The 27709-nt window shown below is 39.0% G+C and overlaps 1 protein-coding gene across 1 annotated transcript in view; it reads right to left on the reverse strand.

Moving 5' to 3' along the window:
* Nucleotides 1-27709, reverse strand: part of ARHGAP20 (Rho GTPase activating protein 20) — a 116333-nt gene that overhangs the window by 14686 nt on the left and 73938 nt on the right. Inside the window, exons 4-10 of the mRNA XM_058186162.1 lie at nucleotides 24986-25135; nucleotides 21023-21064; nucleotides 19005-19089; nucleotides 14771-14848; nucleotides 11160-11226; nucleotides 4181-4369; nucleotides 2465-2643 (exon numbers count right to left, since the gene is read on the reverse strand). Coding sequence (XP_058042145.1) covers nucleotides 2465-2643; nucleotides 4181-4369; nucleotides 11160-11226; nucleotides 14771-14848; nucleotides 19005-19089; nucleotides 21023-21064; nucleotides 24986-25135 — 790 coding nt within the window. The remainder of the gene's footprint in view (nucleotides 1-2464; nucleotides 2644-4180; nucleotides 4370-11159; nucleotides 11227-14770; nucleotides 14849-19004; nucleotides 19090-21022; nucleotides 21065-24985; nucleotides 25136-27709) is intronic.

A 27709-nucleotide genomic window follows, 5' to 3' on the forward strand; every position in this document is an offset into this window, starting at 1 on the left:
GCTGCTTTCCAAAAATCCTCAGCACGGAACTAAAAGTTGCAAGTGTTTTGTGAGTTCAAACAGTCCCTTCCAGACTAACACGATTCATTAAAAGATACAAAGTTTGGTAAACTGAAGCTCGCTCTGTCCAATGCAAAAAAATCATCATCATCATATAATAATAATAATAATAATGATAATAATAATAATAATAATAATAATGATGATGATAATAATGATAATGAAAATGATAATGATAATAATGATAATGATAATAATAATAATAATGATGATGATAATAATGATAATAATGATAATGATAATAATAATAATAATAATAATAATAATAATGATGATGATGATGATGATAATGATAATGATAATAATAATAATAATAATAATAATAATAATAATAATAATAATAATAATAATAATAATAATATTCAGCCCTGCTTCGCTTTGATGGCAGCCTGACGAAATGGGGGCAGGGGATACATACACGGTTAGGGAAAAATAACAAAACAATGTTTTGGGCTCAATTGCAGTCTTAAATTGAGGACTACCGGTACTTGCAATTTGAACCTTATTGGACACTTCATTCCTGGAGGGTTTTTAAAGAACAGACTGGACAATCCTTTGTCTGAAACAGTATAGGATCTCTTGCTTGAGGAGTGGGGACTGGACTAGAAGATCACTGTTAGTTTGGGATATGTTCAGAGCCCACACATCTGATGACATAAAAAAATTGGCAAAGTCATCTCAAGTCACTTTGGCCGTTATTCCAGGTGGGCTTACATCTGTATTGCAGCCCCTAGATGTCAGTTTAAATAAACCTTTCAAGGACCATGTGCGAAGGATGTGGCATGAATGGATGACATCTGGTCAAGCTCGTCTGACAAAAGTTGGAAATCTGAGAAAGCCAGACATAGAACTAATAGCACAGTGGGTTCGTGATGCATGGGAAGATATTCCAGAGGACATGGTGCAACGTGCCTTCAAGAAATGTGGCATTAGTAATGCTATGGATGGCAGTGAAGACAGCGCATTGTATGAGAGTGACAGCAGTGATGATGACGACTGTGAACTCAGTGATGACGACAACGTATATGCGGATAACATCACAGAAGCTGAAGTAGCTGAAGCTCTGTTTGGACAAACAGATGATGAGGAGGAGAACTCCAGTTTTGAGGGATTTTAGCTCTCGTTAGCTTGGTTGCTGTTACTTTTAAAGATACTGTATTTTTGATACCATATTCTTTTTGGGGACCCCCTTTTGCACTTTTATTGTTTTTCGTTCAAATAAATATTCATGTTATTTTACTTGGCTCTATCTTTATTTTTTACATTGACCAGTAGCTGCCTCATTTCCCACCCTCGGCTTATACTCGAGTCAATAGTTTTTCCCAGTTTTTGTGGTAAAATTAGGTACCTCGGCTTATATTCGGATCGGCTTATACTCGAGTATATACGGTACTCTGATACACAAATAATGCAGAAATTTAGCATTTAGCATTTAGCATGAAGAAGAAAAGGAATAAAGTTGCTCTAAAGGGAAGGGAAATCTCTGAAGAAGCTCCTAATTTGTAAATTATCTTTGGCAGATACATGCCAGCTTATGCTTTAGCCTTCAGTATCTCAACAGAAAGCCTAAATATAAGAAAAGAACAAGTCATAATATTGGTTGCTTATTAAGATAATGTCGTAGATATAGTGTACTGGTTTTATTATAGTACTCCTCATAGCTAACCACATATATTCTCTTACTACGGTCTAAAACAGGGGTGTCAAACTCGATTTCATCAAGGGCCGCATCATGGTTGTGTTTGACCTTGGAGGGATTGGGGGAGCAGCTCAACGTCATTCATGTCAGGGGCGGACCAAGCGCTCTGCCAGCAAAAACAGACTCCCAAACTCCATTTTCTGCTGCAATAGCCTCCTGCAATGCTCTTGGGACCGCACACGGCCCTCCCAAGCTCCATTTTCACTGGCAGAGGCACCACGAGCTGGTACTTCGCTGTTTCCAGGGTGGCTCTGTGGGCCAGATCTAAGTACCCCATGGGCCGGATCTGGCCCCGGGCCTTGAGTTTGACACCCCTAATCTAAAATATTAGGTACAAGTACCAAGTACCTTACATGCTCTGCTATTACAGCAATGTTCATGCGTTTATCGATTGGCCAATAGCGACTTTATATTTTAATGAAATGACCTGGGATCCAAAAGCAAAGTCAATGGGGAAACAAAATCCGCTTAACAACCATGTTGCTAACTTAACTTAATGGCGAAATTCACTTAACAACTGTCTTGTTTAGCAACAGAAATTTTGAGCTCAATTGTGGTCGTAAATCATAGACTACTTGTATTTTTTTCAATGAAGAGATTGACTGTTACATATTCTCAACAGCCCAAATGTGTTCCAGGACTACTTGTGCACATTTTTAGCCAGACAGTTGTCATCATTCTGCTCGGGATGTAAAAAATACTTACCAAGACAGGTTTGGGCAGATTATCATTCTCGCAGATGGATGAGAGGGAAAGGCCGAACAGCTTTCCTGATTTGGAAGACGTTGGAGATGGCACTAAATGGTCCACTGGAGCACCTGTTTCTCGCCAGAAGGCCCAGTTTATAATTGATCTTTTCCTTTTAAACGGCTTTTGGCTTAGCTCTAAAGAAAGGCAGGAAGGAAGAAAGAAAGTAAATTTTGCTTTTTGTTTATTTTAGAAGAGAAAACTATTCCTGTTCTGGAAAGTCAAACACTATTTGTGGTTAAGGTATTAAGATGAGGGGATAGGCCTGTGACGGTGAACCTATGGCACGCGTGCCAGAAGTGGCACACAGAGCCCTCTCTGTGGGCACACACGCCGTCGCCAGCTGCTCTTCTGTTTTCCAGCACGCACATGCTTGCTGGCCAGCTGGTGTTTGTGGGTGCCGGAGTGCCAGAAAATGCCCAAAAAAAACGGCCTGGAGCACCAGAAACCTGAAGATTAGCTGGCTAGCAGATGCATGCCTGTTTTTTGTCCATTTGGGAGGTTGTTTTTGTCCATTTTTGTCCATTTGGGAGGTTGTTTTTGTCCATTTGGGAGGTTGTTTTTGGGCCGTTTTTCAGGCCAAAAGCAGCCCGAAAATGATCCGGAAAATGGCCTGAAAATGGTCCCAAAACATTCTGAAAACAGCCAAAAAAACAGCCAAGAAACAGGCATACGCATGCCGACCAGCTGGTCTTCAGGTTTCCGGTGCTCCGGCTCTGGCTGCTCGGCGCACATGTGTGTCCCAGAACCCGAAGGCCAGCTGGCCAGTGTGCGCATGCACACTGGCCAGCTAGTCTTCGGGTTTCCAGCACTCTGGCCAGTGGTGGGTTTCAAATTTTTTTACTACCGGTTCTGTGGGTGTGGCTTGGTAGGCATGGCATAGCTTGGTGGGCATGGCTTGGTGGACGTGGCAGGGGAAGGATACTGTAAAATCTCCATTACCACCCTACTCCAGGGGAAGGTTACTGCAAAATCCCCATTTCCTCCCGATCAGCTGGGATTTGGGAGGCAGACAATAGATGGGGACACGGCCAGTCAGAATTTTTACTACCGGTTCTCTGAACCACTCAAAATTTTCACTACTGGTTCTCCAGAACTGGTAAGAACCTGCTGAAACCCACCTCTGGCTCCGGCACGCGCACATGCATGCTTGCACGTTCCGGTTTGGGCACTCGGTGCTGAAAAGGTTCGCCATCACTGGTATAGACAATATCGATACTTGTGCATTTGATTTTTGTGTTCTAAATTAAGAATGTTCTATGTTGAATTTAATTGCATTAACTTGATGCCCATTTCTTTATTCAGATTGCTCTGAACTTTGTCTTTATGCCATCTGCCAATTTGACAGGCAATTCTTCTAACTATTGACCTGAATTGTTAATGAAAATATTAGAGGACCCATTCTTGTAGCCTTCTCAATACCTTCTTCATCTGAAGAGAAATCATGCACTGTTTTAGCATGTTTTAGATTCTCTAGTACTCTGCCATTCTATAATATTATGACATCCTACCATCGTCAGCAATATATAACTACAAGAGAACAACTGGAATCCACTGGTCATAGGAATCGATAATAAACGCATTCTGCATGATCTAATGGGCTACACCTACAACACTACTGGTTGAGCGGGGGACGCTTGCTGAATGAAGCCTTTTGTAAGTGGGAACACTCACCATTCAACTGATGCCCAGTGGCCAGTCGACTTGGCTTGAGAATGAACTGGCACTGAAGCTCACGGGGCAATTGTTCTATTAGGAAGGTTCCCTGAAGATCCAAAGGGCAATCCCCATCCTTTGACCCCTGTGTCTGGGGCAAAGTATCACGAATGTGGCTCATTTTAATTCCAAAAGGATATTCATGTCCTGCTCATAAAAGAAGAAATTTTAATTTGCATATAAAACAAAACAACAGTAATACTCCAAAAAACAAGACCTACCAGAATGTCACAATAATGTTTATTCTTTAAAAATGGACTGTAATCCCTAGAATGAATGTATCGTACTCACTTGATTTCACACTATGCTATTCCAAAGGTGCTTTTTCAGAAGGCAACTGGACTCTCTTTGTTTTGCTTGAAGACATTTCATTTCTCATCCGAGAAGCTTCTTCAGTTCCGGAGTTCTTCTTCAGTCCAGCTTCTTGGATGAGAAGCGAAATGTCTTCAAGCAAAACAAAGAAAGTCCAGTTGCCTTTTGAAAAAGTACCTTTGGGACAACCATGACCTGGATGACTGAAAATATCCATAGACATTTACACCAGAGGTGGGATTCAGCCGGTTCTGTTCGGTTCAGGCGAACCGGTAGCGGCAACTGCAGGAGGCTCCGCCCACCCACCTGGACTTAATCCACTGCGGATGTGCAGAAGGCCGTGTGCATGCGCAGAGGAGGCACAAAAACGTGCTCACATTTGCGAACCGGTAGGAAAGGTACGTGAATCCCACCTCTGATTTACACTATGTTATCTTTATGATCAATTATCCGGTACTCAGGATTTTCCAAATCCTGTCTTCCCTTACTTTCTAGCCCAATTTCAGATTCTGTCTGCTAAAAATGGAAAATTTATGCTTTACTTGTGTGCTTTACTTACTGACAGTGCCAGATATGTGGGCATAGGCCAACCAAAACGAAAGGCTGACATATCCAGTGACTTTAAAGTATATCCACTATTATTTCTTAGAACAGCCATTATTATTTCTCCGACACAGGGCAAATGCAGAGCAATATGTGTCAGTCAAGTCACCACTGGGCATTGAAAGCCTCGGCTTTTGTATATCTCAAATGAACAGAAATAACAGAGATTTCTGAGTTTGTAGCCCGAGGCTTGCAAAACGACATCTGGATACCATATGAAAACATGTTATTCTTTTCCTCTCCTCCAATTTTCCTTGATAAGCAGTATATCCCACAGTGTAGGATACGTTAGTGTGTATCTGTATCCTTACAATGGAAGGATTTAGACTGCTTAAGGAAGCCAACTTTGGCTACTCTGGCATTCATAGCAAGTTTCACTGTTTTCAGCATAAAACTGAGAAGTCCTTACGGTGAACCAGGCAATTGGAAGAGGTTATTAGGAAAGGGAGGCAGATCAAATCACCTCAAGGTCCAACCTCAGCATGGGAACTCTATCTCTGCATTCAACTTATTAGCCTTTTAACTAGTTAAGAAGAAAAACAGTTGATATATATATATATACATATATACATATACATATGTATGTATGTATGTATGTATGTATGTATGTATATACATTTGTTTTCGTAGGTTTTGACGGATATAGGTATGTAGGTCTTGGCATTTTTGGGTCTTTTCCCGTGTAAGGTTGAGAGTATCTTGGCGACGTTTTGACAAGGTCTCACTCACTCACTCACAGTATCTTGGCTTCGTGTTCGTGCTACATCTTTATAGTGGGTGTCAGTCTGCTGCATGTATGGATTGGAGGCTAATGTGAAATGGCTAATGTTGCAGCTGCAGTCTGGCTTCTGGTCCTTGGTCGTGCTTCCTGGGTGGATGTGAAGCACGACCTCAGACCAGAAGCCAGACCGCAGCTGCATCATTAGCCATTTCAAACCCCTCTAATCCATACATGCAGAAGACTGACACCCACCATGAAGATGTAGCACGACCATGAACGTGAAGCCAAACAACAGCAATGCAGCTCACCAACTCAAATCCCCCTGCAACTCAGACTAACCTGAGCACAACCAAGCCCCCCCACCCAAACAGAACAACCCCCCATCCAATCAGAGCACAGCAAAACTCACCATCCAATCAGAGCAGAGCCAAACCCCCAACCAATCAGAACACACCTCCACCCAATCAGAACACAGCCAAGCTCCCAACCAATCAGTTCAAACCCCCACTAGCAGTTAAAAGGAAGAAACAGCTGCGATCGCACATTGTTCCTAGAAGCATGAAGCTGTAAACACCAGCCTGAAGAAGACGAATGAGACTTTATCGGAACGTTGCCAAGACACTTCCAATTTTATGTGGGAGAAAACCCGAATAACCAAAGACCTACATACAAACACCCGCGAAAACCTCAGAAAACATATATATGTGTGTGTGTGTGTGTGTGTGTGTGTGTATGTGTGTGTGTGTATATATATATATAGGTCTTTGGTTATTCGGGTTTTCTCCCACGTAAAATTGGAAGTGTCTTGGCGACGTTTCGACGAAGTCTCATTCGTCATCTTCAGGCTTCAGCTTCGTGCTTCTGGGAGCAATTTTACACGGGAGAAAACCCGAACAACCAAAGACCTATATACAAACACCCGTGAAAACCTCAGAAAACATATATATGTATGTATATATATTACCTTCCTCTCTTGAAGAAAAACATGCACATGTTATTTGAATATTTTCTCACACACAGCCCGCAGTAAATTCACTTCAGATTATTTGGCCCTATTTTGGTCTTTTACCAGAACTTCCAAGAACCATCAATTTGAAAGACAAGTACTTAGAATTAAAATACTGAGCAACTATATACTCCAATTCAGAAAACAGAATCTGTATTCAGCAGCAGAACTGATCTCAGTCCACAGTCTTCCTATATAACACTTCCTGGTTGCTGGAATCTTGACTTGTTCTTGGATATTTGTAATAACATTTGCTTTTAAAGAAGAGCTTAAAACACACTTTGTTCATTTCAAAAGCTAATTTAGGAGCTGCTAAATTTTGCTGTTATAATCACTACACAATTGTGTTTTAAAAATTCTTGCTAAAGTTTTGCAAACCATCCAAACATCTACTGAGATATCATGACCTACACCTCTTAAGTACCAACTATATTTCACAGCCAGAGGCTGTACTTCAAAACAAAATTAAAAGCTGCAAGTGCAAGTTGCAGATAACATGAAAAATATCACTAAATGAGTTTCTGTCCCTTGCAATGAGTATTGGGCTTTATTTTTCAGTAATAAAACAGATTTGTTAAGTCAAACAGAAGCTTAACTCATCTATTTTGCATCTTCTTTCACGACTCTAGGGCGCGGTGCTCGTCTCCGTTTCAAAGCTGAAGAGCCAGCACTGTCCGAAGATGTCTCCGTGGTCATGTGGCTGGCATGACTAAATGCCAAAGGTACACGGAACGCTGTTACCTTCCCACCAAAGGTGGTCCCTAGTTTTCTACTTGCATTTTTTACGTGCTTTTGAACTGCTAGGTTGGGAAAAGCTGAAACAAGTAACGGGAGCTCACCCCGTTACGCGGCATGAGGGATTCAAACAGCTGAAATGCTGACTTTTCAATTGACAAGCTCAGCATCTTAGCCACTGAGCCACCACATCCCTTCTTTTAAAAATAACCATCCAAAATTCCAGCTTTATTTGCCCACTTGAATCTTTTCAAATGTGTCTCACTGATCAGAGGGCATCTTCAATTTCTAACTGACTCAATGGGGGGGGCGCTACATGGATACAATTTATGGAATTGTATAGAAAGAGCACAGATGTAGTTTGTCACTGATTTCTTTTAGTGTGTGTTGTGATTTCCCAGCTGAGCATTCAGCCCAACACTGCTTGGAATTCTTCCACTCAAATATTAATCAAGCTTGACCTGTATATCTTCTCAAGTCAGGCATGGTTGAAAAAGTTCTGCCACCTGTTCACAGCACATGTCAAATAGAATTGCAATATGTAAAATCATAGATACGAAAGTAGAGATTGTCATTATCTTAGATGGCTTAATAAATTGGAGCAGCACAGTGGTTCAACAGTTAAGACACTGGGCTTGTTGGTTGGAAAATTGATGACTCAAGTTTGAGACCCAAGTGCCATGCGACGGGGTGAACTCCTGTCTTCGCCCCAGCTTCTGCCAACATAGCAGTCTGAAACAATGCAAATACAAGTAGATAAATAGGTACCACTTCTTTGAGAAGGTAGCAGTGCTTCATGAAGTCATGCTGGCCACATGACCGCGGAAATGTCTTCAGACAGTCCTGGCTCAATGGCCTTGAAATGGAGATGAGCACCATCCCATATAGTTGGCAAGGACTAGCGGAGTAAAATCCGCAGGTATTGCTTATTTTTTTGAATAAATTGGGATTGGTTCTGTTTTATTTTCTAACAGCGCCACTGAATATGTTGCCCACTGCAAGTTACAATAGATCAAATGGAATGGCCATGCTAACAAGAAGGGATAGTTGTGATTTGGTTTGACTGCTCCAATACTTGGCCATTGTTGGCATTCTAAGTTGGCTTGACTCTTCAGAAGTATTGCAACATCACAATTACAATTACTTTTTTAGATCAAAACAAATACGGCCAGTGCTAAGGAACTTTATGATGTTGGAGAAAAAGGAGGTATTTCAACATTAAATTCAAATCCAGATTTGTCTTGTTTTAGAATAACCTGTTGTATGCCAATGTGCTTCAGTGAAGCCCTGCAAAGGCTAAAAATGTTAAAAAATGTATTAAGTATGTCCGTGGGAATAATGGCAGCCAAGGAACAAAAAGCCAAAAGGCAACAATTTGCCTTTCAATCTGCATCTGTGCAACACCCACTGCTGATCAGAACAGAGTTAAGAAGAGAAGCCTGGGCTTCCTTAAGTTCACAGGATCATATTGGAAGATATGGCATCGTGCTTTAGCACTTTATGTGGGTTTCAGAAAGAGCAAACTATGTTCCCCACTTTCAGTGGAAGAGGCTTTCCAAACTCATCTTCTTACAAGGCTGTCAAAATCTGTCGAAATATGCAAAAAAGACAAAGGGAAAAGAAAAGGGAAAGGGGGAAAAAAAAACCCTAAATCGAAGGAGGGGACTAGCCTTTTCTTATAAAAATAGCCAGATTACTAGCAATTTGTAATTTGTAATGAGGGGGTTAAATGGATTTAAATGGGTATTTTCAATAGGCGGTTTATGAAAGCCAGGCCTATCTTTTTGAGCATAACAAAATAAGGCGTTCTGCAAGTCAGAATTAGAAATACAGTTCTCAGTAGTCTGAGGTCACATCTAAATCTACAATTACAACTGGCCACAGTCACATACCCTCATTCACACACGCTCCCAAGAAAATATCAAAGACAGTTGATAAATTTTTCTGAGAGAATGATATAACCCCAGTCATTATCTGTATTGCTTCTGGTTTTAAAAAAAATCCAAACCAAACCAAAGTCATCATAAAAATTCCATAGTCCGCAACAGTCTCTTTTCCTTTACCCCAACTTAACTAGCTCAATGTGCCAAAACCACAACACATATTTATTTTTTTAAAAAGGAAGTAAAAGTGGGATGTCACAGTAAGTTTTCTGAACTCGCGGCATATTTTTAAAGAAAAACATATTTGACAAAATCAGCCAAGAATATGTCATCTTATCTTCAGTAAGTGTGCCAAGAGCAATTGCAGATAAGAATTGCATTTGGAACAACTCTGTTGCTTTTCTTTTAATGTACTACGATAAACCATGATTTGTCCACAGATATTGTTGCTGATTTGCACATCTGAAGCCATTTATCACATTTTACAAATCACAGTGGCTGGATATATAGACAGACAGCACAGCCAAACCCTAACCATATAATGGCTTCATGCAATAAGTGACGCCTGTTTCGATTTTTCACATATGAAATTAAATTCCTGATGAGCCTTCCTGATATTAATAGGCTCCAATTCCCATCAATCCAACAGAAAGTCAGAGGTTTCAGAACCTGCGTCCCCAAAAGAGGAGGAAATGCCATACTGTTGTTGCAGTCTATCAATTAGTTTAAAATACATTTATTCTGAAATGCTCACAGTAAAGATTTTCTAGATCAGGGGTCCCCAACCCCAGTCTGTGGACTGGCACCGGCTGCAACATGCCAGAAACCGGTCCATGCAAACAAGTGAGGCCCCATCCATGGGGTGCAGGCGGCACACGAAACCACGCCCCCTCTGGTCCACGGAAAAAAACTTTCTCCATGGTACTAGTCCTTGGTGCCCAAAAGGTTGGGGGAGGGGTGCTGTTCTAGATCAGGGGTCTCCAACCTTAGCAACTTTAAGCCTGGTGGACTTCAACTCCCGGACTTGAAGTCCACCAGGCTTAAAGTTGCCAAGGTTGGAGACCCCTGTTCTAGATGACTTAAAAAATATCCTTATCTAGGCTGTCTTTGAATAAAAAAATCACGAGTAACGTTTAATACGATTTTGTTTTGAGTTTAATCTATTTTGTTATATGTTCTCAACTTATAACCATCCGTTTCATTACAGTTTGAAATTATAAACATTTCTGGAAAAAAATGACTTACAACCAGTCCTTACATTTCTGACTGTTGCAGCATCTATATGGTCATGTGATCAAAATTGGGGCACTTGGCAACCAGCAAGTGTTTATCGTGTGATTGTCATTTGTGGACTTTCAACAAGCAAAGTTATTGGGGGTAGTTATTTGCTTGTTTCCAACAAGCAAAGTTATTGGGGGAAGCAGAATTCGCTAAACGACTGCATGATTCACTTAACAACTGTGGCAAAAAAAGGCTGTTAAATCGGGCATGACTCACCTAAAGACTGCCTTGCTTAGCAATGGACATTCCAGTCGCAATTGTGGTTGTAAGTCAAGGACTACCTGTATGTTGTTATTTTTTTTAGCTGTTATTGATTCTGAAACCTTTGAAGGAGGTTAAAGGAATATAACACAAAGCAAATTCTACACCATTAGTCTACGCTTTCCATACACTTACCAATAAGAGGATAAGGGGCATCTTCTTTCCCAGAATTAACCCACAGCTGATAATCCTTCTCAGAACCCTTTAAAAATACAATCCAACATTTGTTAGAATGAACAGAAAGCTGGTTTATTTAACATTATAAATTAAAACATGTGTCCTTAACACAGCTGTTCTAGACCACAGCAGAGGTCACTGACTTTTAACAGAAATCAAATAGCAGAACACTTAAATATTTACACTATTGGCACATCTGTTGTAATATGTGCCCCGACAGAGCTTCTGAGAGGCTCCCTACACATTTGGGTAAAAACACGAAAGGCTGTATTTTGACCAGGCGTGACAATTGTATGCAATCTAAGTGCTGTGGAGAGGGCTCGACTGCAGCTGCTGATTCCACATATGGAACTCCCCAGACTGTGGTGACATGGCATGACTGTGAACTGAAAAGGAAGGAAATGAAAGGGGAAAGGAGCGAAAAACATAGCATTTCTTCCATCTTGAAATTTGTTTCCATCCCAATTGATTTCATGCTTCCCGCTCCCCCTTTGCAAAGATTTCCAATAAGCTGGAACATGTCAGAAAGCTCTTTTCTAAAAACAGTATGTTCGCGAAGCCAAAACCGAACAACACAAAAGACAGCGAATACGGGGGTGCCTTGCGGATTCATTAAACCCCCAGAGAGCAGGAACGACAAAAGAATACAGAGCTACACTAACAACCAAACAAACGAACTCCTAGAATATACATTGTGCCAATAACCAGCAAGGTTTAATTTGCTTTCACTACCAGTGTTTCTATGCTATCCTACTCCAAACTGGTTCCAAGTTAAACTCCTGATCTTTATCTTTCAACTGGATTGCCCTTCTAGTTTTTAGATCAGAATATGAGTGATTGTGGAAATGTGTCCCATTTTCCTTCCGGGCAAAAGAGAATGGAAATAGAAGATAAGGAGGGAGACACTTCTGCTTCATCTTTCCAGGAAACAGCTGTTGAGAATATGGATCGGGGTGTTTGGTGCTCACAATGGGAAAGCTTTCAGACAGTCTCACATTTGAAGCAATGCATCAACAGACAATGGGAGGCCTGGCCTATTTGGATTATCAAACTCTGTCGTGTCACCTCCCTTCCCACCTGCAGGTATGGCCAACTACCCATTGAGGAGTCTTTGGTGCTCTCGGAGCTTGGTTGTTTTCTTACAGACATTTCAGGACCCAAATATCATAATAAATATAATAAATATGAAGTTATTAGCACTAATGATGTTACCTACTTGGAGTAATGAAATGTCTACAAGAAAACAACCAAGCGCCCCTAATTTTAACCTTGAGCTACAAATATTCTCCTTTATTGGTAACTACCCATTGTCCCAAAGGTGCTTTTTCCAAAAGGCAAATGTACTTCCTTGGTGGTTGTGTTGTTGTTGTTGTTAAAAATGTTTCGCTTCTCATCCAAGAAGCTTCTTCAGTTCAATTCTTCAGCTTCTTGGATGAGAAGCGAAACATTTTCAAATTAAAAAAAACAACAAGTAAATTGAATTGCCTTTTTAATAAAGTACCTCTAGGACAACCCAGAGCAGGATGGTTGAGAATCTCCAAAGAATCTAATCATCCATTCAGAATGAGCTGGAGTCTTTTTTAATAGAATAATAGAATATTGGCCAAGTGTGATTGGACACACAAGGAATTTGTCTTGGTGCATATGCTCTCGGTGTACATAAGATACATTCGTCAAGTATCATGAAGTACAACACTTAATGATAGTCAGAGGGAAACAGTCAATATAAATCTTTTTTTTAAAGTTTTTTATTTTTTAACAAAGAATAAACATAAAAATCTCATCAAATCAATTACAATGTGCTGATGGGGCATTTACATATGTTCTTGTGCAATCTCAAGATAAACATCTCTTTCATACATCTATCTTATATCATCTAGATCTCTTATTTGGTCTGGGTCTTTAACATATCTTTCCTTCTAGCCAATAATAAAATAACTCCCATATTTTATAATATTGCTTATCTTCTTGATCTCTAATTTCAAATGTCAATTTACTCATCTCTGAGTCAATATAAATCTTAAGGATACCAGCAACAAGGTTACAGTCATAAGTGGAAGGAGATGGGTGATGGGAATAATGAGAAGATTAATAGTAATGCAGATTTAGTAAATAGTTTGACAGTGTTGAGGAAATTATTTGTTTAGCAGAGTGATGGCCTTCGGGAAAAAACTGTTCCTGTGTCTAGTTGTTCTGGTGTGCAGTGCTCTATAGCGTCGTTTTGAGGGTAGGAGTTGAAACGGTTTATGTCCAGGATGCAAGGGGTCTGTAAATATTTTCACAGCCCTCTTTTTGACTCATGCAGTATACAGGTCCTCAATGGAAGGCAGGTTGGTAGTAATAGTTTGTTTTTGTTTGTTTTTTGCTGTTCTAATTATCCTCTGAAGTCTGTGTCTGTCTTGTTGGGTTGCAGAACCAAACCAGACAGTTATAGAGGTGCAGATGACAGACTCAATAATTCCTCTGTAGAACTGTATCAGCAGCTCCTTGGGCAGTTTGAGCTTTCTGAGTTTTTTTTTTCCCATACAAGAAAAATCCCGTTTCTTAGCATGCCATAGCATTCCAGGATCTTAGGTGACACAAGCTATACTGTTTGGGCATTTTTCGGCACTGGATAAAAATGTCCTTTGAAAAATTGCTTACTTGTTTGAAGTGGGGAATTCCTAGTAATTTTGGGGTGGGTGTTCCTAAAATAGAAGCATTATTGGGACTTCATGCAGCTAGCTGAAAGTGTTATGTTGTATACTGCTGAAAATGGGGGATGAAAGAGTATCAAAAGTACAGCCATTGTACTGTAATCAAAATCTCCAACTGCAATGGTGTAATCTTACATGTCTCTTTTAGCCTTCCCATGAATGCTACAGGCTAGAAGGCAGCAATCAGTCGGGGATCAAACAGCCCATATCTTCAACAGGTAGAAGACAGCCCAATTCTGAACTTTCACTATTTTGGAAGGACTATTTTGAAAGAACAAGATGGACTGATTGATGCCTGCTGATTAATACACTTTTTCCAAGACTTCAGAAACACAAATCAGGTGTCTAGGAACTTGAGCTATACTTTCAAATTTGTCTGTGGTTATGCTGGGAACTTCCTGACTTAAGAAAGTTTGAGAGATATTAATAAGACAGCCAACAGCCAGTCAAATAGTTCCCAAAGTACACAAGACAAGAAATAGTTTTGGATCAAATGAAGCAAAACACGGGGACACTAATTGAAGAATTTGACCTTCTACTGTATTGTCCTATTCTACTGTATTGTCCTATTGGCACTAGATATATTCTAGGAGTTTGTCTGGTTTTTAGTGTAGCTCTGTATTGCTTTTAAGGAAAGATGGTTCATATTCTCTACTTAACAGAGGAGGGGGAAAATTGAATTCAAGCAATATATTTCCTCCTCTGAAATAAGTACTTTCTTTATCCCAGTAATTATTTTTCAAGATGGCCAAACTTATATAAGGCAAAATGATGTTTTTCAGGCATCAGGATTACTTTATAATACTGCGAATGGTGTCATTATTTGCCAACATAAATAAATGAACAAACGAACAAATAAACAATCAATCTCACATTAATTCCAAGCTGCTGGAGGGCCAAGAGGATCACGTTGTTTGCTGTGTCCAGGTTAGTAATGGTTAAGGTTTTTGACTGTGAAGAATAAAGAGAAACATTAAACCTGCACTGTTGCTTGATAAAAAAAAGCAGATGAAAATGTCAGTCAGAATTTGGGTATGACAACTATATGTAAGCTCAAAGGATGAAAACAAAAACAAAAACCAGATGCTCTAACTCAGGGGTGTCAAACTCATATCATCACAGCGGCGTCATGTGATGTATTTTCCCCCCTTCGCTAAACTGGGCATGGGCGTGGCCAGCACGTGACGCATCCGGTCTGCGGGCCAGGAGTTTGACAGCCGTGCTCTAACTGCATGTAAACTAGAACTAGATCTTGGCAAAGGGTGTTTTTTTTTTAATATTCTTATTCTGAGATTTTAAATAAGGGATTTATTTTACACATTGCTTGTAGTTGCACCTCATGCTATATTGAATTTCAGCCCAAAGTATATAAGCAACAGTGGGTTTAGTGCTGGTAGACATTTTCTACTCTCTTTACAGAAAAAATAAGGAACATGAAAGTTTTCCCTTTTACCTTCCCTTAAGTAAATGTTTTTGTACCGTCTACTATGACAAAATGTGCTAAGCACCAATGTTTTATTTTTAAAAAATTAATATTATTCCAGGATTTAGCCACAATATTAAGCCTCACTCCTAGGTTGTATGACACAAGAAGCTCTAGTTAATTAAAAACTTGATTCTGAACTCCTCTAAGTTGGTGGAGGTGTCTTCTTTCTAGATTCATTAAATATAATCTTGTAATCACAGCCGATAGGAGTCTGGAATACTCCTTCAAATACCATGATCCATAATTTCAATCCCTCTCAGAAAGAATCTCCAATGAGTGCAAAAATCTTAACCAGGAGCTCTTAAAGACGATTCTTTAAGGCAGAAACATTCTTTTTGGGAGAAAGATTTCCTCTTTTAAATCAACATATATATTAAACGTTTCACAATTAACTTCAAAACCAGCCCACAAAACTTCCAATTCCAAAATCTCTGCGAGTTTCCTTTTCGCCACCTGCTCAAAATAGCCTTCCGCCACAAGAGATGCAGAAAATTATACAGTCCGGTGCCACAAAAGTAAATTGAAGCAGTATGATCTCAAGACTATTTTTGCTCCAGGATGCACCTGAATAATTATGACATGAACAAAACAAAGCTAACATTTCTGCAAAGTAGTGATATCTGGCACCCAGGAGTAGGTCAGCAGATTTGCATACAGCTTGCCTTTGGTGAGAATGTGATAAAAATAATTTGGGTTGCTTATATCACCACCCCCTCCACTTAACCCCAATTTGCAGATAAAATGAAGCTGATCCCCTGGGATGTCCAGCAATCCACAAACCAAACATATTTTTTAAAAAACCACACTATTGTCTCCTCACTAGTATTTCTGGTATTATTACTGTATATTGCACTTTTAAGAATGATCAGTCCTGGAGAGAAATATGCATCTGTTTTGCACTGTTCTCAACTGTTGTGTTTCACAGTGTACTGTCCCAAAGGTGCTTTTGCAAGAGGCAACTGGACTTTCTAGTTTTTGTAGCAGCCCTCTCTCAAAAGAGGGGGAGGGATATGACATCATCTATCTCCAGTCTACAACATGGTCCTTTCAACAGTTCGAAGAAGGCTCCACACCCATTTGCACTATTCAGGTGACCCTGACGACATAGAGAAACCTCCAGGTGGCCTCAACTACTCTCTAAAACAGGGGTGTAAAATTCAAGGCCCGCGGGCAGGATATGGCTCACAGGGTGCTTAAATCTGGCCCGCAGGATTGACCTGGAAATATCAAAGGACCGGCCCGCGGTGCCTTTGCCGGCCAAAATGGGCCACAGGGGGAGCCATGTGCGGCCCCCGCGTAGCCTTTTTTTGGCCTCCAGCAGCACTCTGCCAGTCAGAAACAGGCCACACAGAGTGCTTCTGGAGAACTGGGGCCTCCGCACAGCCAGCAGAATGCTGCAGGATGATTGGATTGGACTGGATTACAATTATGTGGCCTCAAGTAGGTGCCTGATCTGGATAGAAAACAAGCAACATCCTATGTTAATACTACAGTTTAATGCTAGATTTTATATTCTGCGGGTCCATTTAATCTACAATCAACAATCTATATCTAGACCATATCTGCACATGTGAATACCACGTTATATCGATCCTTGCTCACTCATTTCTTCTTTTGTTTTAAATGTTAGATTACAGGGCTTTTACCAAGAATTATCAGAGTTAGATAGAATCCTAACAGGAACAGAAAAGAGGGTAATAAAGAAACAGTATAATTATCTATTGTGTATAAAATTGGAAGAGGAATAAGTAAGAGAGACAATGATAGCATGGGCGAAAAACTTTGGTTACACAATAGAATTAGATAAATGGCAGAAATTGTGGGATAGGAATTATTAATTAACAATGTCAACTGCATATAAAGAGAATTTTTATAAGATGTTTTACAGATGGCATTTACCACCGGCAAGGTTAGCGAAGATGTTTAAAGATAAATCAGCTAAATATTGGAAGTGTCACCAACTACCTGGATCTTACTATCACATGTGGTGGACATGTGAAAAGCAAAGAAGTACTGGAAAAAAATTAAGACATGGTTGGAAGAGATAATAACATATTGAATTGAAACCAGAAATATTTCTGTTAGGATTTTCACCTGAAACCTATAATAAAGAGAATGTATATTTAATTATTCATGTATTAACTGCAGCTAGAATTGTATTTGCACAACATTGGAAAAGTGGAGACAAGGTGATAAGGAAAATATTAGAATGTGCAGAAATGAATAGATTAACATTAGCAATTAAAGAGAAAGAGCAAACTGAATATTATATGATATGGGAAGTATTTTACCAATGGTTGGAGAATAAAAATGGAGTTTGGAATGAAGAAGACAAAAAAAAACAACCCAGAAAATATATTAAGATAGAGATATAAATAAAATGAAAATTGTTAGTATGTATATGAAGAGAATAATTATATTTGATGTCAATATGGTATTATTACTAAAAGATACTAAGAAGAAAATGGAGAGTTTTACAATATTTAAATGTTTACTATATTAGAATATTAATGTGAATGTGAATGTGAAAGATGTGATAAATGAGGAATGATATAGCACAGAGATGTTTGCGCCAAGATGACACACTGCATAAGAAAAGATGGAATGTTTTATCTTTGTATTTAAAAAGATACAAAAAAATACAAAAAAAGCCCCCAATCTATAGTTCACAACCATTTCTATTTACTATCCTGGAAATATACCTCTGCTGTTAGGTCTTGTATTATCATGTTATTTATGTTATTGTATTTTTATTATTAGTTGAATAATAAAAAATACAATAGTATAAATAGCTTTTCTGCCTGGAAAAGCAATTTAGTATTAAACAATGGGGTATACATTTAGAAATAAAAAGTTTAGTGGAGTATGAAGAATAAGTAATAAATGTAATATCTGGTAGAAGAGATAGGAAAATGGTTATGGTAAAGAATTGTGGAAAGAAAGAAGGGAAAAAGCACATCTTGAGACTGTGTTAAACGCCCACCATGACCACGCCCCCTCTGGCCACCACCCCCCAGCCCTCTGAGATCAAACACAACCCTCATGTGGCCCTCAATGAAATCAAGTTTGACACCCCTGCTCTAAAAGAATGCAAATGACCAGCTGTTTGCAAGGAGTATATACAGTATGCTTCCACTCCACTCAGAGCTGAAGAAGCTTCTTGGAAGAGAAGCGAAATGTCTTCAAAGAAAAATCAGAAAGTCCAGTTGCCTCTTGAAAAAGTATCTTTGGGACAACCATGACCTGGATGACTAAGAATCTCCATAGACATTAACAGTGTACTGTGTTTTAGTGCACTGCTCTGCATTAAAGTTTTGCACTGTCATGTAACTGTTATGTATTCATGATGGACAGATGGAATTCTTAAGCATTTAGCCAACCTCGGTTCTTTGAGTCTCAAACGTGCATATCCCTTGATCAGGAAGGAGTGCTAGCACTGACTATTAGCCACAGTAGTAAACCAAATCTGAGGAACCAGACAGAATAGCCAAACAAATGAAGAAGATTGTGAACTCTGTGTACAACTCAAAAGTCCATCATCTGTTTCTTTACAGCTGCTTCTGAAGAAGCTGACAAAACATTTGGGCTGGACACACTGCTCATTCAAACAGAAACACTTACATATACACAATTTCCAATATCCTTTGCAAGAATCTTCAACGGAATACTCTTGGGATAGTCTTTTGCTTTCTCTTCTTTGAGTCGACTATTGAAACAAGCAAAAATTGAAATTAGCCTTTATAAGTAAATTCACAAAGCAGAAATGACAATGCATTCAATAATAGCTACAAACATTAAGGAACAATTTCATCTTTAGCAAAGCTAGCCAAGAAGCTTGTAGGATATTTCCTTAATAAAATTCATTCTTTCTTTCTTTCTTTCTTTCTTTCTTTCTTTCTTTCTTTCTTTCTTTCTTTCTTTCTTTCTTTCTTTCATTCATTCATTCATATATATATATATATATATATATTTGTTTTCTGAGGTTTTCACGGGTGTTTGTATATAGGTCTTTGGTTGTTCGGGTTTTCTCCCGTGTAAGATTGGAAGTGTCTTGGCGACGTTTCGACGAAGTCTCATTCGTCATCTTCAGGCTTCAGCTTCGTGCTTCTGGGAGCAATGTGTGATCGCAGCTGTTTCTTCCTTTTAACTGCTAGTGGGGGTTTGAACTGATTGGGTGGGAGCTTGGCTGTGCTCTGATAGGATGGGGTTTTTTCTGTGCTCTGATTGGCTGGGTATGTGTCCTGTGTTGGTGGGGGCTTGGTTGTGCTCAGTCTAGTCTGTGCTGCAGGGGGTTTTGAGCTGGTGAGCTGCATAGCTGTTGTTTGGCTTTGTGGTCGTGCTACATCTTCATAGTGGGTGTCAGTCTGCTGCATGTATGGATTGGAGGGGTTTGAAATGGCTAATGTTGCAGCTGCGGTCTGGCTTCTGGTCCTTGGTCGTGCTTCATGATCAGTGTGGGTTTGGGTCTGCTTTCTGGGTGGATGTGCGGTGGTGACATCCTGTGTGGACCTCGTGAGTGTGGGTCTGGTGTCATTCTTCGTGTTAGGGACTCGTTTGTCAATAAGGCGGGTTTCCAAATGGCTGGTAGGCGGAGGTGTCATCTCGTTTGTTCATGCTGTGTGGGCGTTTTCTATCTCAATGGCTTCTCTGATTATTCTGTTGTTAAAGTGTTCAGTTTTGGCGATAGTTCTGGTCTTTTAAAGTCAATATCATGTCCTGTGACTTTAAAGTGTTGGACCAGGGAAGAAGTTGGTTCCTCTTTTTTGAATGAGTTCTTGTGTTCTTCAATGCGTGCACTTATTCTTCTGTTGGTTTGTCCAATGTATGTGGTGGGGCAGGCGGTGCATGGGATTTCATATACTCCTTGATTTTCTAACTCAATTTTGTCTTTGGGGTTTCTTAGGATGGTGGATATTTTTCTGTTTGTGCAGAATGCTGTCTTGATGTTGTGTTTGTGGAGGATCTTGCTGATTCTGTCTGTGGTCCCTTTTATATATGGGAGGAGGGCTGTGCCGTTTTCTTGTTCTCTGTCTTGGATTTTAGTGGGGGGTTCTTTTTGGATTAGCTTGGTAATCTTATTTCTTTGGAATCCCCCTGCAGCACAGACTAGACTGAGCACAACCAAGCCCCCACCAACACAGGACACATACCCAGCCAATCAGAGCACAGAAAAAACCCCATCCTATCAGAGCACAGCCAAGCTCCCACCCAATCAGTTCAAACCCCCACTAGCAGTTAAAAGGAAGAAACAGCTGCGATCACACATTGCTGCCAGAAGCACGAAGCTGAAGCCTGAAGATGACGAATGAGACTTCGTCGAAACGTCGCCAAGACACTTCCAATCTTACACGGGAGAAAACCCGAACAACCAAAGACCTATATATATATATACATACATACATACATATATATATATATATATATATATATATATATGTCTTTGGTTATTCAGGTTTTCACCCGCATGTGGAAGTGTTCCGGACTAGAATGTTAGACGTCAAAATATTTCCAGTAAGTTAAAAGCAGCTGTTTCAAATTTAAATCAGGATACTTTGTGCTTGAACCTTTTCAAATACAAATTTTGCACCTGGCTAACTTAGCAATGACTTCCTAATATGAATACAGAAAAAGCAAAGTACCTTTGAAGGGAAGTGAGCCACTTCTCTTTTTGCTCGACGGAACTGAAATAATTAAGAACACATTTTTAAACTTTAGCAAATCAACTACGAGAGTAAAATATGCAAATCTGCTAAGCAGGGAACCAACAGGTCAAGTATGTTTGAAAAGGAAAAAACAGCTGCCATCACACATTTCTAGAAGCACTAATCTGTAAACACCTAGCCTGATGATGACAAATGAGATTTCGTCAAACGTCGCCAAGACACTTCCAATTTTACACGGAGAAAACCCGAACAACCAAAGACCTATATATATATACATACATACATACATATATATATATATATATATATATATATGTCTTTGGTTATTCAGGTTTTCTCGCAGTGAAGTGTTCATGTTCAATCCATCCTCATCATCAGGTTGTACAGATTAGTGCTTCTAGAAATAATGGCAGCTGTTTCTTCCTTTTAACTGCTAGTGGGGTTTGAACTGATTGGTTGGGAGCTTGGCTGTGTTCTGATTCAAGCTCCCAACCAATCAGTTCAAACCCCCACTAGCAGTTAAAAGGAAGAAACAGCTGCCATCACACATTTCTAGAAGCACTAATCTGTAAACACCTAGCCTGATGATGACAAATGAGATTTCGTCGAAACGTCGCCAAGACACTTCCAATTTTACGCGGGAGAAAACCCGAATAACCAAAGACCTACATACAAACACCCGCGAAAACCTCAGAAAATAAATGTGTATATATATATTTATTTCATATTATGTAACAAAATAGTATTCAGTAAGAATTCAATCAAATTCAGTCACCTTATTCATCTCTCAAGTCTTTCTCACTTGGCATTATGATAGCATTTCTGAAGACCATAAAATAATCTCATTTAGGCTAAACTTAGGGACCGCAATGTATCCACAGACATTTCTCAGCATTTCTCTGACATTTTTCCCCAACTTCATTTTTTATATTTTTCAAAAATACAGAAGATGACATAGTACAAAGCAAAGCGCTATCCTCAAGCATCAACTTCATTTCTAAGAATGAGCATTTCTAAGAATAAACATTTCTAAGAATGAGCATTTCTAAGAATGAGCATTTCTAAGAATGAGCATTTCTAAGAATGAGATTTCGAAACGTCGCCAAGACACTTCCAATTTTACGCGGGAGAAAACCCGAATAACCAAAGACCTACATACAAACACCCGCGAAAACCTCAGAAAATAAATGTGTATATATATATTTATTTCATATTATGTAACAAAATAGTATTCAGTAAGAATTCAATCAAATTCAGTCACCTTATTCATCTCTCAAGTCTTTCTCACTTGGCATTATGATAGCATTTCTGAAGACCATAAAATAATCTCATTTAGGCTAAACTTAGGGACCGCAATGTATCCACAGACATTTCTCAGCATTTCTCTGACATTTTTCCCCAACTTCATTTTTTATATTTTTCAAAAATACAGAAGATGACATAGTACAAAGCAAAGCGCTATCCTCAAGCATCAACTTCATTTCTAAGAATGAGCATTTCTAAGAATAAACTCCATACTTTTTTTCCAAAATAAAAATAAAAGAAAGCTCTTTTAGTTTTAGTTTTTAAAGGAAATATGCTTACTTGCCTGGAAAAAGAAAGTAAGGTATGGTAGTACCGAATAGAGTTGGTGGCAAGAAGCATTATGTTAATTCAATTTCACCCAGATTTTGAAAGCTGTTCAGCAAGTTCCTATATTCTCAAAAATTCAAATGTGCCCAACTAGCTTAAAAAAATGCTGTATATCTCTGAACTATACTCATTAAAATGAGAAACTGTCTAAAGTTTGATCTAAATTAGACAGATAAGATTTTGCAACAACTGGTTTGAATTCAAACAGGTTAGCTCTGACCTTGCTGGAAGTGTTCCGGACTAGAATGTTAGACGTCAAAATATTTCCAGTAAGTAAAAAGCAGCTGTTTCAAATTTAAATCAGGATACTTTGTGCTTGAACCTTTTCAAATACAAATTTTGCACCTGGCTAACTTAGCAATGACTTCCTAATATGAATACAGAAAAAGCAAAGTACCTTTGAAGGGAAGTGAGCCACTTCTCTTTTTGCTCGACGGAACTGAAATAATTAAGAACACATTTTTAAACTTTAGCAAATCAATTCCAAATGGAATCTCTTTACAGTATATAAGCCAACTTAGATAACAGTTCAGAATAGTTGAATAGAGTAGCAAATCAACTACGAGAGTAAAATATGCAAATCTGCTAAGCAGGGAACCAACAGGTCAAGTATGTTTGAAAAGGAAAAGGAAAAAAAAACAACAGTAAACCCAGACTGCAATTTTATTTATATAAAAACTCCTTATTTAGGTTTCCATCCAGAACAGAGACTTGTTCTGCTACTGAAATGCCACTACAGGTCACATAGTGCTTTGTGAGTGGAAGATCCATTGTAGAAGAACTTTAATCACACTGCCTAGTTTAATTTTAAAATCTGTATTCATTTGTAATCGATCCTCAGACCTAACAAGCTGAAAATGATGAAGAATCAAAATATATAATGAGTGGATATTTTGGAGAATGTAATTAATTTCTATGATTCATTACTATATTCTGCATTGGTAATGACACATTTAGAATGTCCTTTTGACAGACACTCCAACATTTTTAAAGTTGGACTATTTCAAAGTCAACATGAAAGTCAAGCAAGAATATCCATTAAAAGGTATTTCTTCATTGATACAGGAGCTCAAATAACAATCACATTATCATGGTGAATCAGTATGTATTTTCCCAAACTGTGAAATAAATTGAAGTAAATCAAACGGTGAAACCTCTTTGGAGTGTAGATTTCGGGGGGTGAGTGGGTGGGTGGGTGGGTGGATGATACTGTAGAATATGTATAGTAGGTCACATAGAATGATTTTGTAGGGCTGACAGACTCTTTTTTCTTACATTCAATCATATCCAATTTATGGAAACTGCCTGGGCAAATCCCTGAAGTTTTTTTGGCAAGGTTTTTCAGATGTGGCTTGCCATTGCCTCATTCTTAGGGCTGAAAGAGATTGATTGGCCCAAGGTCTCTGGGTACTGATATAGTCACACATAAAGCTGTTTGCCTGACTACCAATTTATTTCAATGTCTTGATTGTTAAAATCCTAAATGTTATGAAACCAGAATACCCCCAAAAAACATCTCCTTTCAATTCATAAATTGCCCTAGAATTTCACTCATACTTCGATGTTCCACTGTCTTTTCAGGCCTTTAAAAATCTTCTATGACAAGCTCTAGCTTTCATGGGTAGCTTCTGCTCCACATATTGTGTCTCTACTTATCTTCTTTCAACCATCCAACTCTAGTCTGGGAGGATAAAGAAGCTTTTAAAAATCTGGGAATATGGCAAAATGAGATAACTTGATTTGAATCAGCATAACTGCATTCTGCTAAAAGTTAAACCACAACTAGATGCAAACTCTGATCCTCATTCTAATTTTTCAGTCATAAGATAAGGAGTATGGATCAACTTTTCTTTAAACTCAATAATTGAATATTAATATGGCTTCAGAATATAGTTTTGACACCCAAGGTAACTCTTAAGTGGTGACTCAGTTGGATATATGCAAAAAGGTAAAGCTAAAGGCTTCCCTGTCAGTCATATCCGACTCCTAGGACATGGTGCTCATCACTGTTTCTTGGCCAAGGGAGCCAGTGTTGTACGAAGACAATTTCTGTGGTCATGTGGCCAGCATGGCTATAAGCTGAGGTGCACAGAATGCTGTTACCTTCCCATTGAAGTGGTACCTATTAATCTATTCACATTCGCATGCTTTCAAACTGCTAGGTGGGCAGGAGCTAGGGCAAGGAACACACGGAACTTGGGTCTCGAACCCGGAATTGTCAGCTCTCCAGTTGACAAGCTCAGTGTCTTTAACCACCCTGGGATATATGCAATGATAAGAGAAATCAATTAAAAGAATCTCTTGTACCTGAAACTAGCGACGTAGTTGGTTGTGGGCCATCCCAAAACAAAAGATCGGTCGGCATTAGTGGTGCTCTCACAGACCTCTTCCAAGCAAGAAGCAGTCCACATTTCAGATAGGCGGGCCTGGCTCTTCAGTTTGAAATGAAACTGGGACCTGCAATTACAAAAAAAAAAGTCACATTTTTATAGATAGAAAAATATAAAGAAAGAAAGAAACAAAAACATACAAAGACTATGTGCGCTCTCTCCCTCCCTCCCTCCCTCTCTCTCTCTCTCTCCCTCTCTCTCTCTCTCTCTCTCTCTCACACACACACACACTACAACAGGGGTCTCCAACCTTGGCAACTTTAAGACTTATGGACTTCAACTTCCAGAATTCCTCAGCCAGCTTTGCTGACTGAGGGATTCTGGGAGTTAGTCCACAAGTCTTAAAGTTGCCAAGGTTGGAGACCCCTGCACTACAAGGCCTTTTGGTTGCTATATTTCAATATCATCCACAACTAGTCTATATTGATAAGTAATTCATCTTGTTAAGTTGATAACGCTACCAACACAGCAGAAAATTAGGGCCTATTCATTTTATCTTCTCAGGAATCTATATGCAAGATCTCAAACCATTCTTAAAATATACAAATAGGACAAACATACTTCCCGCTCTGGTGGAGAGCCATTACACATAAAATGAAAATATAACTCTGACATTTTAATTTTTATATACTGTTTTATATTCTGATGTTTTATTGTATACCGCCCAGAATCCTCCTTTGAAAGAGTTGGGTGGTTCAGAAATGTGAAATATAAGTACATAAAAACAAACTGCTCATTGTTGATTTTTAGATTTTTGGTCATGCATTCCAATTTTATAGTTATTACATTAACACAACTCTTATATTACATATCACAGATAATTTATTAATAACACGAGGGTATTCAAGTTATTTGCAATAAAATGTTTTAATAAATAATCAAGAATGTTTTCTCTGGGCATAAATGGAAAACTACATGCAGTAAGCCTTTCTGTGTTGTTCTCCTGCCTCTGACCCTTTAGACCAGGGTTATCAAATTTGCAGCCCGCAGGTCGGATGCGTCATGTGCTGGCCACGCCCACCCCCAGTTTAGCGAAGGGGGGGAAAGTTGTGATACATCACATGACGACCACATGTCGTCACGAGTTTGACATCCCTACTTTAGACTGAAAGCTCACACAACTGCAAGCATGGACCCTAGAAATTGTCCTGTTTGCCTAGATTAAAGTTAGAGGTCATGCTTTAGATGTTGACTATTAAATAAATGACAAATGGTGGCAGGAATGCTTCTAAAATTTCTAGAGCCCCCCCTGCCCTAAACCGGCCACTGGTCTTTTAGGAAACTGAAATTCTTTTTACCAAAGTATGTTTCATTATGTTTATGGTAGCTTCCTATTTTAAATTCCAGTTAAACCCTTCTTATTTTGGAGTTTTTAAAATTAATATTAGCAGGCCAGAAAGAGACAGGTGCAATCTGAAACGAAAATCAAATTATTCATCCTTAGACTTATGGGCATTTTCAAATTTTGTTCTAAGCTACAGCATAGACCTACCATTAATCATATGCAGCTCCTTAGGTCTCAAATATGGATGTATTTAAACTTTAAGGATTTCAGAGGACTGGCTTATATTGATAAAGCTTCTATTTTTCAAAAAAAAAACAACCTCATTGTAAGTAGGTTTCACCCCCTGGAGAAATTGGCAGTAACCCAAATGTCCACAGATGCAAACACTAGTCTGCATAAAATTCACTGGCAGCTGCTGCCTGCATGATGTCCACAGAAATAAAGGAAGATTCAAATACTTTTCTTCAATGACACAATTCCCCTAAGCTCCATTCTGGCAATTCCAAATCAATTGTTTTTGGATTAGAAATTCTCCAAGGAGGGGGAGGTAAAGAGATGCTGAATCCTATGCTAATACTCTAATATGGCTTTCACAGATCTTTACTCTGTACCTCACTTATTTGACCAAGTAGAAAATCACTTAGGGAAACTTAGGTGAGATGGGCAGCTGAACCCAAAATTTCTGTTCTTAAGTGAGACATTTGTTAAGGGAATTTTTCCACATTTTACAACCTTTCTTGCCACAGTTGTTAAGTGAAGATGCAGTTGACAAGTTAATAGAAATAGAATTCTTTATTGGCCATGTGGCTTCCCATTGACTTGGCTTGTCAGAAGGTCTCAAAAGGTGACCATGTGGCATTGGGACACAGCAATGGTCATCAATATGAACCAGTTGCCAAGCATCTGAATTTTGATCACAGGACCATGGGGATGCTGTAAAGGTCGTAACTGTGAAAAACGTTAAGTCACATTTTTCAGTGCCATGATAACTTTGATCACTAAACGAAAGTCTAAGTCTACCTTGTACTCACTCTGTTAGGACAATAAATGATTTTCAAGTCGAAATAAACACTGATGAAGGACATTCTACAATTATGGGGCAGAGGAATATAATTTTCTTGTAATCTCTCAAGGATTTAATCCCTTTTTAGGAAAATAAAGGGTGAAAATTCAAATGAAGCGCATGCGCTCAAATAAGTAGAGGTTAAAAGCAGGGTTCTATGAGATAAGTAGAAAAGATTCCCACATTTTTGTTTTGCCTCATAGAGTTTGACTTCCAATCATTGGAGTGCCTATCTTTGAGAGGGGGGAAAGACCCCCTTCCATTCTCTACAGTCTAAAGCAGGGATCTCCAAC

This window comes from Ahaetulla prasina, chromosome 5, assembly GCF_028640845.1.
Source record: "Ahaetulla prasina isolate Xishuangbanna chromosome 5, ASM2864084v1, whole genome shotgun sequence".
Taxonomy (NCBI): Eukaryota; Metazoa; Chordata; class Lepidosauria; order Squamata; family Colubridae; genus Ahaetulla; species Ahaetulla prasina.